The 15,532-nt window shown below is 38.9% G+C and overlaps 2 protein-coding genes across 3 annotated transcripts in view; one reads left to right on the forward strand and one right to left on the reverse strand.

Moving 5' to 3' along the window:
* On the reverse strand, positions 1 to 4,077 carry TMEM60 (transmembrane protein 60). The gene is made up of 2 exons (XM_045564688.1): positions 3,749 to 4,077; positions 1 to 701 (listed from the first exon to the last, which is right to left on the reverse strand). Exon 2 carries the CDS (start codon positions 649 to 651, stop codon positions 250 to 252), a length of 402 nt encoding a protein of 133 aa, XP_045420644.1. The 5' UTR covers positions 652 to 701; positions 3,749 to 4,077; the 3' UTR covers positions 1 to 249.
* A 192-nt stretch (positions 4,078 to 4,269) lies between these two features.
* Positions 4,270 to 15,532, forward strand: part of PHTF2 (putative homeodomain transcription factor 2) — a 113,922-nt gene continuing 102,659 nt past the window's right edge. The window contains exon 1 of one of the 2 annotated variants that reach the window (XM_045565570.1): positions 4,270 to 4,449. The gene's annotated coding sequence lies outside the window, so the exon portion shown is untranslated. The remainder of the gene's footprint in view (positions 4,450 to 15,532) is intronic. The other variant, XM_045565571.1, reaches the window with a different exon arrangement.

Consider the following 15,532-nt stretch of genomic DNA (forward strand, 5'->3'; position numbering starts at 1 on the left):
TGAGGTCAAAACCAAACTTTATTTACATAGAGATAATAAGAATCTCAATAACTCAAATACTGAATAATTAAGCTTTGGGTTGACTAGAAGTCCATGATTCACCAATCCTGTTTTATGGAAGCAGTATAAAACTACATTTGGTATTTTCCCTCAGTTCTCCGGTATTCTTGAAGCTTGCAAAGATTCAGAACACTTTAATGATAGATAGCTTGTTGAACAGCAATAGAAATGAGATGATGTACTTAGAAGTCAGTCTCTCACAAAGAAGACATTATATCCAAGTTCTGTTAAAGCCCCAGCCAGTAAGGCCCATAGAGGAATGAAGACATAGGACAGATTCATGGTAGTAAACTGTTCCAGCTTAGCACAGAGTGCAAGACAGAAGGCTAATTTAAGTAACATTGCAATAAGGTACCATGCTTTTTTTTTAATATGGTGTGATCCATGTCGAGGGTCAAAGCCAGACTTACACCGCCCAGCCATTTTCACAATCAGCATGACAAGAAGGATAGTGTCAAATATCCAGACTGGAATAAATATGAGGAACCAGTTCCAAGGTGCCTTCTCATCCAGTTTCAACACCAACATGATCAAGAAGAGTAATGTGAAAAGCCAGGTGAGTAGTACTCTCTGAGCCAAGGACATTCTCATTTAAACAGTTTAAAGAAGCTGTTGCAGGGTCGAAAAAAGGGAAATATACCCTAAGAGAAGGAAAAAAAGTCAAGATTGGTTTTATACCAGGAAAAAAAAAATATCACTTCCATTCCTAGGAAACAAAGCTGGCTCTTTCCCACTCACTGACTTCCTGATTTTAAAAACGTTCTACCATTCTTCCTTTCAAAACCTCTATAACTTACAGCAATCACTGACATTATATCCATCATTCATTCTAGCCCATGACAAAGTACAATAAAATTTTTAGTATAGCCACTGGGTATAAGCTCTATTCAAAATATCTCAAGAGCAGTCTGTTCCTCTTCAATGCTATCACTCAAGTCTAGGCACTCATGACTTTATTTATTCCTGTACCTGAGGGATATTCTTAATTTCCCCATACATTTCCAGATCTGTAATTTTTCATTCAATTTCAAGGGGTACAAAGAAAAAACATTCAAAATCAAAGTAGTGAAAAGATATCAAGCCAAGAAAGGAGAGTTTTATAAGGAGGGAATGGTTAAAAAAAATTGCAAGGACATCAAGTAGAATTAAGATTATAAAGAGGTTGTTGGGTTAACTGATATATTACCAGAAGGCACTGGTAACACTGGGTTTTCACATAGTTTAATGTATGGGTCTTATATTCTTAAATTCTTATTTTCTCATTAAAATTCTTATAAATATCTATTTTCTTTGTCTAAGATTTCTCTTTTTTTTCCTTTTGATAATTCTCACTGTATGTTTTTGGTTGTGGTATGTAGTTTTTTTTTTTTTCTACTTGCTATCCAATTAGTATTCAGGACCACCTAATAACTTTTGAATTTTTGTGATTATGAGATGCTACATTCTATAATTGGGACTATTTTTTGTATCATTATTCCATCTCACTGATATATATATGTCTGCTTTGCACTAATACTGTATGACTTACCATTGCTCTAGGATGTGTCCTAATATCTGGAACGCTTAGTACTTATTCACTGTTATCTTTTCCAGAGTATTTTCTATTTTGCCCTTTTGTTTTTTCAATGCTAAAATTGCTAAGCTAATTCTTAAAAACTTGGAATTTTAATTGGGAATGTATTAACTACAACTTAGCTTAAACATTTATTATATTTAATCTTCACATATAGGTTTATAGTATGTTTCTCCACTTAATCAAGTTTTTTATGCAACCCTTGTGACCATTTGGAAACAGGGTAAGGAGAATGGGAAGTCATGTGCCAGACTGCATGCAGTTGGGTGAGGAGTTAACAGAAGGTAAAGAAATGGAGACAGTTGAGAACACTTTATTCCCTTAGATATTTGGAGAAAAGAAAATAAAAGATAAGATGTGAAATTGAGAAAGGGAGAGAACATATGAAAATTGAGAAAATTTCAGGAAAGGAGGAATCTATGATTATAAGCTCAGCGAAATAAGCCACTGGGGAATGAAAGACTGAAGATGAGACCTACTTGATAGAAAAAGATCTGAAGATGGTAGGAATAGGAACAAAAGCATGGCTGGGAAAAGTTAGGAGTAAAGATGCAGGAAGATAAGAAACAAGACAAAGGTAAAGAAACTGGCTAGCTGAACCAAATACCTTAGACTAGAGTGCTCAATTATATTTTAGTACTTTGATGTACTCTGCAACATCTCTACTACTATAAATAGTGGTGGCCATCATGGTGCATAGTAAGTACACATTTGTTTTATTTCAATAGTTAGGTATGAGTCTCCTAACTCACCTCTTTGCCCTTATACCCATCTACTTGCACTTGTTTACCTAACTGGCAGATGCTTCACACTGCAGTGCTTTTGCCCCCAGGAAGGCATTTTCCATGCTGGTCTTCTTTCCCTGCCAGAGGCTACCATACAGTGGGATGTGGAACTGAATTTGGAAGGAAGGGAAGAGGTATGCCTGCTGATGAGTAACTATAGTTGACGTTCATCCTACAAATTGTTTACCCAATCCTGATCTCCAATCTATCTGGCTGCTCTTGTGAACCTTTGAAAAACAGGTTTACAATAATACAGTTGCTTAAACACAAGCTTTCCATCTGTCATCACATGAGACAAGCTTCATATTTTCTCATAAAGAACTGAGTAGCAACTGGTTATAGGAAGGGTGTCTGCACCCACCACAGGTTCTTTAGGACTGGAAGTGAAAGGATGCAAAGAACATAATCCTATTGCAGCTATAAGCTTTATAATGTGGGGTGCAACAAAGTTTAGTATGCATCTGCACGAAAATACCCTCAATGGGGAAGTGCGCTTATGATATGTAAATGACTGAAGGATGTATGCTTGTATTCTGAGCTACAACGATGACATACGACCCCAATTTTACATTTACATCCTCATCAATTTAAGCAGTCCTATCTATTCCCTACTACTACTCTCCTTTCTCCTCATGGCAGAAGGAGGCGAGTACTCCAAAACAAAAATTTGCTCAACTAAAATTTTTCCAACTTAAGGTGGTTATTTCTGGTACCAGGAAGATAGTTATGTATTTGTTCACATGATTGTTTATCCATTGTTAACACCTTAGGAGTTGCCCCCATATGGAAATATAGAGCCCTGCCCACATCACCTGCGTCTCACTATCTGCCCTTACTTCCCTTCTCTCGCTACTGCCGGCACTCTTCCAAGTGGACTCGCCTCATCCCAAAGACAATTGTGCTTAAGGAGCCCACAAATAATTCTTCATAATGAGTCGCTTTCGAAAGGCCTGTGCTCCAACAACCTTGGCCCTTCAAAGGGACAGCCTTCTGCTTACAACTTGGCTGACTTGGGAACCTACCTGTCCCTGGAACTTCAGGACCCTCCTAAACTAAACTCTCCTTGCTCTTCGTCTTCAAACACTGACGGTCGGCTCGTGGCGCCCTAAACGGACTCCCCACCCTTCTGGGCTGTGGGCCCAACACATTTTGGAGTTTAACGCGGTTCTTTCACGATGCTCACAGAAGCCCTGGTGCCAGGCAGGTAGCTGAGTGCGCGTTTTGGGCAGGGAGTGCGACGGGTTGGGGGTGTTCGGCCGCACAACCCACGGAGGCACCGGGAGGCCAGCGCCGGGGCACAGTAGGGGCCAAGGCCGAGCCCTGGACTCACCTGGCAGCGCCGCTGGCGGGAGAGTGGACAGGGGCGCGAAGATCGGGAAATTCGCCAGTTTGGATCCTTGTCCTTCTCCACACTTTTCCCCCCATTAAATCCAGAACCCGTCACATGATAATTAAGAAAAACATTCAGTTCCGCCTCCCAAAACGGCCGCGGTAGAGGATCTCTCAGTTCTACCTCAGTGCCGCGCCCACATCCGGGGCTGGTTCTCGCCGCCACTGAGCCTACCCTATAAGGTACAGAGGACGCCAATCTGGGTTCAGAGGCCCCTCTCCCCGCGGTAATTGGACCGTTTGTCCGCCAGTGCAAACCAACCGACCTTTCCTTAATTCGGGTTCGACAAAAAGGCAGCAATAAAAAAACCCACTAGGCCCGCCTCTCTACTGCCACGGGTTAAGAGGAAAGTCAGTCCAAGCTCAGCCTGGAGTTTCCGTGGTCCCATTGGGCCCAGGGATGCCAATCAGACCAGCCAGCGCTCGGCCCCGCCCCCTCTGGGCGCCCCGCCCCCTCACGGGTCCTCCCCGCCCGCGCGCGGAGACTGCAGGCTGCGGCGCAAAATCCTGCGGGCCAGGGGGCGGGGCGACGCTCCGCAGGCAGGGCGCCCGCCGGCAACCTCGTTGTGGCTCCTCGGGCTCCGGCGGCAGCAGCGGCGTCCACCCCAGCCGCCTCCTAGCGGCGCGGCGCCCGCTCCTACGGTAAGAGCGGCATCACCTCGGCGCTTGGGTGGGCCGTGTGGAGGTCGTCGGGTTCTGACGGAATCTCGAGGATGGATCTGGACGAGGGAGGAGAGCGGCCGGCGGGATGGAGGTGGGGGCTGCGGGGCCAACGCGTCGCCCTCCGCCGCCGGTGACTTCCCCAGCAGCCTCCGGTACCTGTGGGCCCCGGTCAGCCGCGGCCCCCTCCCATCATCCGGCTGGTGGCAGAGGCTCAACTTCCCTCCTCCCGAGCCTAAGCTTTGATGGTGATGGGCCGAAGCCCAGCTTCGCCGCCCTCACTGGTGCCGCCGCGCCCGCCCCTGTGCTTCCTCCTCAGACCCCTCTCCTTTGCTTCCTTCCCTTGGCACTGTGCTCTGGGGGTCGTAGGGTCCTGGAAGGGCGTGCAGGCGTTTCGAGTGGCCGAGCGCGGGCGGGCGGGGAGAGGTCAGCTAGCGGCTGGAGGGGCGGGCTTTGGAGGAGGGGGCGGCGGCTCTGCGCGCGCGGGCGCAGGCTGGGAAGGAGGGTCGCTGCCCTGCCCCCGCTCAGCAGGCGGCAGTTTAGTGTTCTGACCCCTACGCTGACTGCGGGTTGGGTGCTGAAATACTATGCACGGGCCTTAAGGGCTATTTTTTCCAGCTGGAACAATACCGTGGTCCACCAGCATGCTTCACCTTTTCTTATTTTTGTCTGTCTAGTGTTGACAGCCGGCATTCTGGTATTGTTCCTTTGAGTCATGGCTTTCTAACTTAACACATCCTTGTATAACTTTAGGGTTCATTCTGTCACTGACCTGTCACCGTTTTTATTTTTAGCCTAGCAAAAACAAGGAACTGCTTTATATTAACATATACTAGCCAGGGAAGTATGGACTCTGGAACAATTTATTAATCTCAGTATGTACTTTACATGCCAAGTAGTTTTGAAATTCACGGTGAATATATTAAATATTTTGTAATTTACAGTTGCTTTCTTACAGTTGCTTACTCTGAGATTACTTTGCGTGATACTTTGATCTTACAGTTTTTGGTAAGCTTTCACCAAACATTTTTAAACGTTTCTTTCCTTTCTATTTCCTGTGACACTTTAGATATAGAGTTAGTATTTGATCTTGTTTTCCAGTGTTTTTGTAAAATTTGTTTTCTTCCAAACTGGATTTTTTAAAATAATATTTTTAATGTTGGAAGGACAATTCTGAGAATTTGGAAACTATGCACTTTAGCCTAAAGAGCTGTAAAATAGCATAACCATTTGAAATCCTAACTTGGATTTTGTGTACAGGCTGCTAATTTTAAGAGATGGAGATAGGTGTGACTTGTCAGTTGTAGTGGCTCAGCCTCCAGATTCTAGAGGAGAGAAATCTGGAGGTCTGGGGAGAATGAGCCCTGTCTGGGACCAGAAACAAAGTGGTTCCAGGAAAGTTTTTTGCTCTAGAAATAGCCTGCCTCCCACACAGGTTAGTTGTCTAGGTGCATCAGACATTATTAAGTTAGGCGTTAGTGAGGTGGGGAATGTCTGTGTTCTAATTTTCAGCACTTTCTGGTAGAACATGAAAATGTTCTAAGCAAATCAAGTATAGTGTACAATGGAGGCATTCTACTACAGTCATGCCTCCAAGAGTAAACTTTTTTTGAGCCTAAACTGAGCACTGGACAATTGGCCCTAAAAATGAACAAGGTGACCTGCATAATTTTTAAACCACAAATATTTTTGACTTATCCATTTAATGCCAAATTACAAGGAATTTATAATGAAAAAGCCTTCACTAGACTGACTCAAAGAAAATTTAGGGTGGCGTGTAGAGAAAATGAGGATCAAAAAATAGTTGGACTACTGATACATTATCTCATTTAATCCTTATAATCCTATGAGGTAGGTACTGTGAATACTGTCCTGCCTATTTTATAGATGAGTTAACCAAGGGTTACTCATTTGTTCAAGATTTCTTCACTGGTGAGTTGGTGGAGGTAGGATTCACATCCAAGCAATCTGATCCCAAAGCCTATGTTTCAAGCCATTATCTTTACTACCACAGTAAAACTGGCTTCTTAGAGACTTGGTAGAAGGAGACTAATCAGTGGAAAATAATGCTGCAGACCCATAAACTGAATCTAGCATTGTACATATTTAGTAACACTTTGAGATCACTGTATAATAGACACTGTTGAATATTGCTGAGTATATAGGGCTGGAAGAACCTTCTGTCTTTCAGAAGCATCCATTTAGTGGGAGAGATGGATATTTGAACACATGATGACAATACAATATGAAATATGTAGGTTGACAATCCCTAATCCAAAAATCCAAAATTTGAAATCTGAAATTTTCCAAAATCCAAAACTTTTTGATTGCCAACATGACCCCACACAACACCTGGCCACATGTGACAGGTTGCATTAAAATTCAGTCAAAACTTTGTTTCATGCACAAAATTATTAAAAATATTGTATAAAATTACCTTCAGGCTGTATGTATAAGGTATAAATGAAACATAGATGAGTTTCATGTTTAGACTTGGGTTCCATCCTCAAGATATCTCATTAGGTGTATGCAAATATTCCAAAATCTGAAAAAGTCCAAAATCCAAAGCACTTCTGGTCCCAGGCATTTTGGATAAGGAATAATTATTATATATGCTGTATATAATAATTATTTCTTATATATTACTGTAAGAGAGTACTGTAGAGTCTCTGCCTTCATAGGAAGAGGAGTCAATGAAAGTATAGACAGGCCGGGTGCAGTGGCTCATGCCTGTAATCCTAGCACTCTAGGAAGCTGAGGCGGGAGGATTGCTTGAGCTCAGGAGTTTGAGACCAGCCTAAGCCTGAGCAAGAGCAAGACCCTGTCTCTACTAAAAATAGAAAAAATTAGCTGGGCATGGTGGTGCACGCCTCTAGTCCCAATTACTAGGGAGGCTGAGGCAGGAGGATTGCCCAAGCCTGGGAGTTTGAGGTTGCAGTGAACTATGATGGCACCACTGCACTCTACCTGCAGCAACAGAGTAATACTCTGTCTCATAAATAAATAAATTAATTAATTAATTTTGGGATTGTTTATAAAAGAATCCCAAAGTGACCGTTGCCATCCCTGAACCCCTTTACCTTGTCTGTAGCCACATGGAGTCAATATTGCAAGCTCCCTTTTGCATATATGTTGACTGTCTTTTGTTAACCCCTACTTGAGACATGATAGTGGGACAGAATGTGTTAAATTGGGACTGCCCCTGCAAATTCGAGAAAGTCTCCACCTTATATCTTCCTGTAAGGTTGGCACAGAGCCATACATACTCACATTGAATTTATAAATATGGAACATCACTTGGTGGCCTGAATCACATGACTAAGTTGAAAATATTTATGACATTTAGGAAAACTGCATTTTTAGTCTAGCTTGTTAGCCTCATAGAAATTGCTAAAATGACACATAATATAGAGGAATTTTCATATGAGAACAACTGATTGTTTCCTAGAACAGATAGTTTTAGAGCACTAGGAAAGAACTTCATACTGGACTTCATTCTAGGTAGTGAACAGGAACTAGGGCAGGAAATAGCTGTGGCTGAACCACTACCTGATAAAAATCATAGCATGATTAAATTTGACATTTAATGAGAGGAAGTAAAGGGAAAAAAAGTACATAGTATGCAGCTTTCCAGTTGAGAAACAGTAAGGGAAAGGGGCTGTTAAAAGTACATGTACAGAAATTTTGAAGACATGTAGTTGACATTCCTATTTGTTGCATGAATGAAAGTACTTAGTAAAACATTCAGTATAGTGTCTGTAAGAGCCAAAAATTTGTGAAAGTTATGTGACATGAGTTTTGGTACTCTGTAGACCTAGGTTCAAGTCCCAATTCCGCTATCTACCAATTGTGTGACTTTGGACTCATTATGTAATCTTTTTGAGGTTCAGTTTCATTTATTCATAAAATGAGACACCTACTTTGCAAGATTTTAAGAATTAAATGAGATATGTAAAGCACTTGATAAAGTGCTTGGCTTACAATATTTGCTCAAAAAATGGTTGTTGCAATTATTTGACTAATTTGAACAGATTTTTTTAATTTTAAATGCAGTTCCCAAATAGAATAAAGAAAGTCAGAAAAAGGCAAACAAGCAAATAAAACCCTAAAAAGAGCTAAGATTCAACAGGCAGAGTTGAATAAAGAATCACTGCACCCACATATAAAAGAAGGAAAAATATAGAGAGAGAGCTTCACATTCTCAATTTTTTTTCTGAAGAAAGTAGGTCAGAATCATAAACCAGGTATAGTGAGTAAATAGGATTTTGCTATTCTAAATGATAATGAAAAAATATCACTGAAATAGGGTTACAATGCCGTTAATTAAGTGTATAAGGAAAGAGACTTGCTTTCTCAAATCTCTCAACTATTTTCTTATTTATTGCTAAAATTCTTTTTTTTTTTTTTTTTTTTTGAGACAGAGTCTCACTCTGTTGTTCGGGCTAGAGTGCCGTGCCATCAGCCTAGCTCACAGCAACCTCAAACTCCTGGGCTCAAGCAATCCTCCTGCCTCAGCCTCCTCCTGAGTAGCTGGGACTACAAGCATGGGCCACCATGCCTGGCTAATTTTTTCTGTATATTTTTGGTTGTCCAAATAATTTCTTTGTATGTTTAGTAGAGACGGGGTCTCGCTCTTGCTCAGGCCGGTCTCGAACTCCTGAGCTCAAACGATCCACCCTCCTCCGCCTCCCAGAGTGCTAGGATTACAGGCGTGAGCGACCGCACCCGGCGATTTTGTTACTTTTAATTTATCCTCATACTAATCAATTTTTTCTTTTTTGAGACAGCGTGTTGCCCAGGCTGGGGTACCATGGCACAGTCGTAACTCACTGCAACCTCAAACTCCTGGGCTCAAGTAATCCTTGCACCTAGGACCCCCAAATAGCTAGTACTACAGGCACATGCCACCATACCAGGCTAATTTTTCTTTCTTTTGGTAAAGATGGGATTTTACTATGTTGCCTGGGCTGGTCTCAGACTCCTGGCCTCAAATGATCCTCCCTCATTGGCCTCCCAAAATGCTGGGATTACGGGCATGAGCCACCACACCTAGCCTCTAATCAATTCTTCACGCAGCTTCCTTCAGAATGATTTTGCTGAAATACTGACATAGTCATATCAAAATTATATCCTTAGTGTCTGCATGTGATAGTTGATAAATATTTGATCCCTCAATGTATCTTAAACTTCAAGCAATACTAAATGACTTGCATATCTAGGCTGGAGTTTTCTTTGTGAGAAGGACTTTAATTACAAATTCATTTTCTTTGATAGACAAAAGGCTATTCCATTTATTTCTCGAGTGAGCATTGATAGTTTGTATTTTTCAAGGAATTTGTTCATTTAATCTAAGTTGTTGAATTCAGTGGCATGAAATGGGTCATAATCTTTTATTATCTTTTTAATGTCTATAATATAATATCTATAGTGATATCCTCTGTCTTATTCCTGACTCTGGTTATTGGTGTCTTTTCTCCTTTTTTCTCCTGTTTTGCCTAAAGGTTTATTGATCTGTTTTATATCTGTTTCATTGATCTTTTCAAAGAATCATCCTTTGGTTTTCTCTATTGATTTTTTGTTCTCAATTTCATTGATTTCCATTCTTTATTATTTCCCTTTCTCCTATTTGCTTTGCATTTTATTTGCTCTTAATTTGCTAGACTCTTAAGGTTGATGATGGCCGGGCGCAGTAGCTCACGCCTGTATTCCTCACACTTTTGGAAGCCAAAGCTGGAGGGAGTATTGCTTGAGGCCAGGAGTTGGAGACTAGCCTGAGCAAGAGCTAGACCCCATCTCTATAAAAAGTAGAAAAATTAGCTAGGTGTGGTGGAATGCACCTGTAGTCCTGGCTATTCAGGATGCTGAGGTAGGAGGATTGCTTGAGCCCAGGACTTTGAGGTTGCAGTGAGCTATGATGATGCCACTGCACTCTAGCCAAGGCAACAGAGTGAGACTCTGTTTAAAAAAAAAAATAAGTTGATGCTTAGCTCATAATTTGAAACCTTTATTCTCTTCTAAAATGAGTGTTTAATAAAATTCTCCTCTGAATAGTGTTTTGACTGCATTCCACAAATTTTGATATATTGTATTTTCATTTTTATTCATGTTCAAAATCCTTGCTAATTTCCTTTGTGATTTCTTTGACCTCACTGGTTATTTAGAAGTATGTGGATGAGTTTCCAAATATTTGGGTATTTTTAAAGATTTTTTTTTTCATTACTGATTTCCAGTTTAATTTCATTGTGGTCAAAGAACATAAATTATATGATTTGAATCATTTTAAATTTATTGAGACTTGTTTTATGGCCTAGAATATGATCTGTCTTGGTAAATGACTCATGCACTTGAGAAAAATATTGGGTGGAGTGTTCTGTAATTGTCAGTCAAGTTGGTTGATAGGGTTGTTCAAGTCTTCTATATCCTTGCTGATTTTCTGTCCACTTGTTTGATCAGTTTTTGAGATAATAGTTGAATCTCTGTAATTGTGGACATGCTGATTTCTCCATGCAATTCTGTTGAGTTTTGCTTCATATATTTTGAAGTTCTGTTGCTAGGTGCATGCATATTTAGAATTGTTATGATCTCTTCATGAATTGGATTTGTTAATCATTGTGAAATAGTCCTGTTTATCCTTGGTAATATGCTTTGTTTTGAAATCTATTTTGTACACCCATTCCAGCTTTCTTTTGATTAATGTTAGCATGGTATATCTTTTTCTGTCCTTTTACTCTATACCTATTTTTATGTTTTTGCTTAAGGTGGCTTTGTGATAGACACCATATAGTTGGGTGTTGCTTTTTAAAATCCAGTTTCCTAATCTGCCTTTTAATTTATCATTTATTAATAAATTTAATGTGATTATTGAAATTGTTGTTAAGTTTAAATCTACCATCTTGCTATTTTTTTGTTTATCCCATCTGTGCTTTTTGCTTTCTTTTGGATTATTTGATTATTTTTTACAACCCTGTTTTATATCCTTTTTTGGCTTATTATCTATAGCTCTTTTTCTTTTCTTTTTCTTTTTTTGTAGCATCCAGTATATGTATTTAACTTACCACAGTCTACTTTTGAGTAAAAAAACTACTTCGTATAGTATATAAGAACCTTGTAACAAGTGTACTTCTGTTTCCCCTTTCTTAAACTTTGTGCTGTTCATTCATTTTGGTTCTGTATACGTTATAAATCCCATACTATATTATTGACTTTTTAGTTTTAAATGGTGAATTCTCTTTTAAAGAAATTTAAAGATAATTTTTTAAAAGGCTCTTAAATTTACCCACATATTTATTATTTTCAGGGCTCTTCATTCTTTCACGTAGGTACAGATTTCCATCCGGTATCATTTTTCCTCTGCCTGAAGGACTTCCTTGAACACTTACTGTAATGCCGGACTGCTGATTATGAATTCTTTTGGCTTTCCTATGTCTGAAAAGTATTTTAAGTTTATTTTTGGAATATATTTTCACCGGGATGGAATTCTAGGTTGACAATTTTTTTCTTTCAGGACTTTAGAGATATTGCTCCCCTACCTTCTCATTTGCTTTTTTTTCCCCTCCTCACACAAAATTTACTGTTCCTCTATACACAAAGTATCTTTTTTCTCTGGCTATTTTTAAGATTATCTCTTTACCACTGGTTTTAAGCACCTTTATTATGATGTGTTGCGGTGCAGTTTCTTTATGTTTCTTATGTTTGATATTTGTTGAGCTTCTTGGATCTGCGGATTTATCATCTTCATCAAATTTAGGAAAATTGTGGCGATTATTTCTTCAGATAGTTTTTCTGTCATTCTCTCTCTCGTCTCATTATGATATTCCTGTTATACATACGTGAGGCCACTTGATATTGTCACAAGCTAACAGTGCTCTGTTCATTGCTTGTTTTTTTGTAGTCTTTTTTCCCTCCCTATGTTTCATTTTGGATAATGTCTATTGCAATGTTGTCAAGTTTACTAACCTTTTCTTCTGCCAGTTTCTAATCTGCTGTTAATCTTATCCAGTACATTTTTTTATCAGACATTGAATTTTTCATCTATACAAGTTCAATTTCGATCTTGTCTTTTCCATGTCTCTCTTAAACATGCTCATGCTTTCCTCTACTTTCTTGAATACATGGAATTTATAATAGCTGTTTTTAAAAAATTGTAGTTAAAAAATCCATAACATAAAGTTTATTATCTTAACCATTTTTAAGTGTACAGGTCAGTAATGGTAAGTATATTCACATTGTTGTGAGACAGATCTCCAGAACTTTCTCATCTTGCAAATGTGAAACTCTGTACTCGTTAAACAATAACTCCTTTTTCCCCCTCCTCCTAGTCCTAAGCAACCATCTTTCAACTTTCTGTCTTTATGACTTTGTCTATTCTAGGTACCTCATATACGTGGAATCATACAGTATTTGTCATCTTGTGACTGGCTTATTTCACTTAGCTTAATGTCCTCAAGGTCCATCTATGTTGTAGCATGTGACAGGATTGCCTTCTGCTTTTAAGGCTGAATAATATTCTTTGTATGATATGTGTATACTACATTTTGTTTGTCCATTCATTTGTTGGTGGACATTTGGGTTGCTTCCACCTCTTGGCCATTGTGAATAATGCTGCTGTGAACATGGGTGATCTAATATTAATATCTCTTTGAGACCCTGCTTTCAATTCTTTTGGATATATACACAGAAATGTGATTGCTGGATCATGTGGTAGTTCTATTTTTAATTTTTTGAGGAATGTGCATACCGTTTTCCATAGTGGTTGGACCATTTTACAATTCCACCAATACTGTACAATGTTTCTCCACATCCTCACCAATATTTGTTATTTTCTGTTTTTTGTTTTTGTTTTTATTATGGTTTTGATTTGTACTTCTCTGGTAATTAGTGATATTTAGCATCTTTTTGTATGCTTGTTGGCTCCTTTTTAATCAGTTTATTTGTTGTTGAGTTGTATGAGTCCTTTATATATTCTGAATATTAACCCCTTACCAGATACGATTTGAAAATATTTTCTCCCATTCTGTAGATTGCCTTTTTACTCTGTAGTGTCCTTTGATGCATGTAAGTTTTGAAGTTTGATGTAGTCCTATTTGTCTATTTTTGCTTTTGTTGCCTGTACTTTCAGTGTCAAATCCAAGAAGTCATAGCCAGGTCTAATGTCATGAAGCTTTCTCCTGTGTTTTCTTCTAGGAGTTTTATAGTTTTAGGTTTTACATTTAGGTCTTTAATCCATTTTGAGTTAATTTTTGTATACTGTGTAAGATAAGAGTCCACCTTCAATCTTTTTGCATACGGACATCCAGTTTTTCAGCACCATTTGTTGAAGAGACTGTTTTTTCCCTATTGAGTGGTCTTGGTACCCTTGTTGTAAGATTATTTGACCCATATACAAGGGTTTATTTCTAGGATATGTATTCTATTTCTCTTTTTGTCTTTATGGAGTATCACACTGTTTTGATTATTGCTTAGTAATATGTTTCAAAATCAGGAACTGTGAGTTCTCAAAATTTGTTCTTTTTCAAAATTGTTTTGGCTATTTGTGGTTCCTTTAAGATACAATATGAATTTAACATGAATTTTTCTATTTCTGCAAAAAAATGCCATAGAGATTTTGATAGGAGTAGTATTGAGTCTATAGATTGCTTTGGATACATCTTAACAATATTAAGTCTTCCAATTCATGTACATGGAATTTCTTTCCATTTATTTGAGTCGTTGATTTCTTTTAGCAATGTTTTGTGTATAAGAGATGTTTTAATGTCCTTATTTACAAATCCTGTCATCTTTGTCATTCCTGGGTCTGTTTCTGTTTTTGTTTTTCTTCCCATTATAGGTTGTATTTTCCTCTTTCTTCACATGCCTACTACTTTTTGTTTGGATGCCAGACATTGTGTATTTTATGTTGTGTGAAGCTGTATTTTCTTTGTATTCTTTTAAGTATTTTTGAGTTTTATTCTAGGACACAGTTAAGTAACTTGGAAATAGTTTAATTCTCCAAGGCTTGCTTTTAAAGCTTTGGTGTGACTTGAGCTTCTTTTAGTACAAGGCTAATTTGGCCTTACTATTGAGGCGATACCCTTCTGAATATTCTAGCTGTTACTCATCATTACAGGGTTTCTCCACTCTGGCTGTGGATTCTTTTCATCCCTGTATCAACTTTGGTAATTGTTCTTCCTGTTCCCTTCTGGGGGTTCTTTCCCTGGTTTCGGGTAATTTTCTTACACATATGCTGATCGATACTCTGCTGAAAACTTAAGGGGAATCCTCTGCAGAGCTCCAGAGGTCTCTTTATGCAGATGTCTCCTCTCTGGTGGTTTGCCCTGGGAACTCTAGCCGCCTTGATATCTCTGAATACTCAAATCTGTCTTCTCAGCTTGGGAATATTTTGAAGCTCTGGTTTTCTCCTCCTAGCACAGCTTCCTGGAAACTCAGCAGGCAGCACACTTGAGCAATCATAGGGCTCACTTTTTTGTTTCCACACTTTGAGGGATGTGCTTCCTGTTGCCCAAGATCTGAAAATGTTTCACATATTTTATCTAATTTTTTTACTTTTAATGGGGGAAAGATTGATCTGTTCCTCATTACTTCATCATGGCTACAAGTTGGATTCCCGTATATTGAGTTTTAAAGTAATAATGTAGATGGAAAATACAAAAGTACCATTTTTAAATGGAAAAATACAAAAGTATATATTGCTGTTATTAAGTCCCACAGTTTTATAGTGTGTTAGTTTTGCATGGCCAGAACTAGAGCACAGCATATGTTGATTGGCTGAATGTGTTTATGTTCATCTTCCTCAACATTCCTGTTTCACTGGAAACAAAGATAGGTATGTGTGATTAGTTAAAAAGTAAGTAACTAATTGCATTTTCTTATTCTATAAACCTAGTTCTTGACAACAAAACTTTGTGTGTATGTGTGTGTGTGTTTAAAATATGTCTAGATAAATTCTAAGGTAATGACCTTTAGCTTTTCTTCTGATAGAGGTGGATTATGTGAATTGGTTAAATTTAAGCACAGGCTAGTTTTCTTATTTCTACCCTGTATCTCTCTTCCACTACCACCATATTAA

This window comes from Lemur catta, chromosome 11, assembly GCF_020740605.2.
Source record: "Lemur catta isolate mLemCat1 chromosome 11, mLemCat1.pri, whole genome shotgun sequence".
Classification (NCBI taxonomy): domain Eukaryota; kingdom Metazoa; phylum Chordata; class Mammalia; order Primates; family Lemuridae; genus Lemur; species Lemur catta.

What these genes read in the sequence shown, in the direction of transcription:
- TMEM60 (XM_045564688.1), bottom strand. Translation starts at nt 651, where the DNA reads ATGAGAATGTCCTTGGCTCAGAGAGTACTACTCACCTGGCTTTTCACA.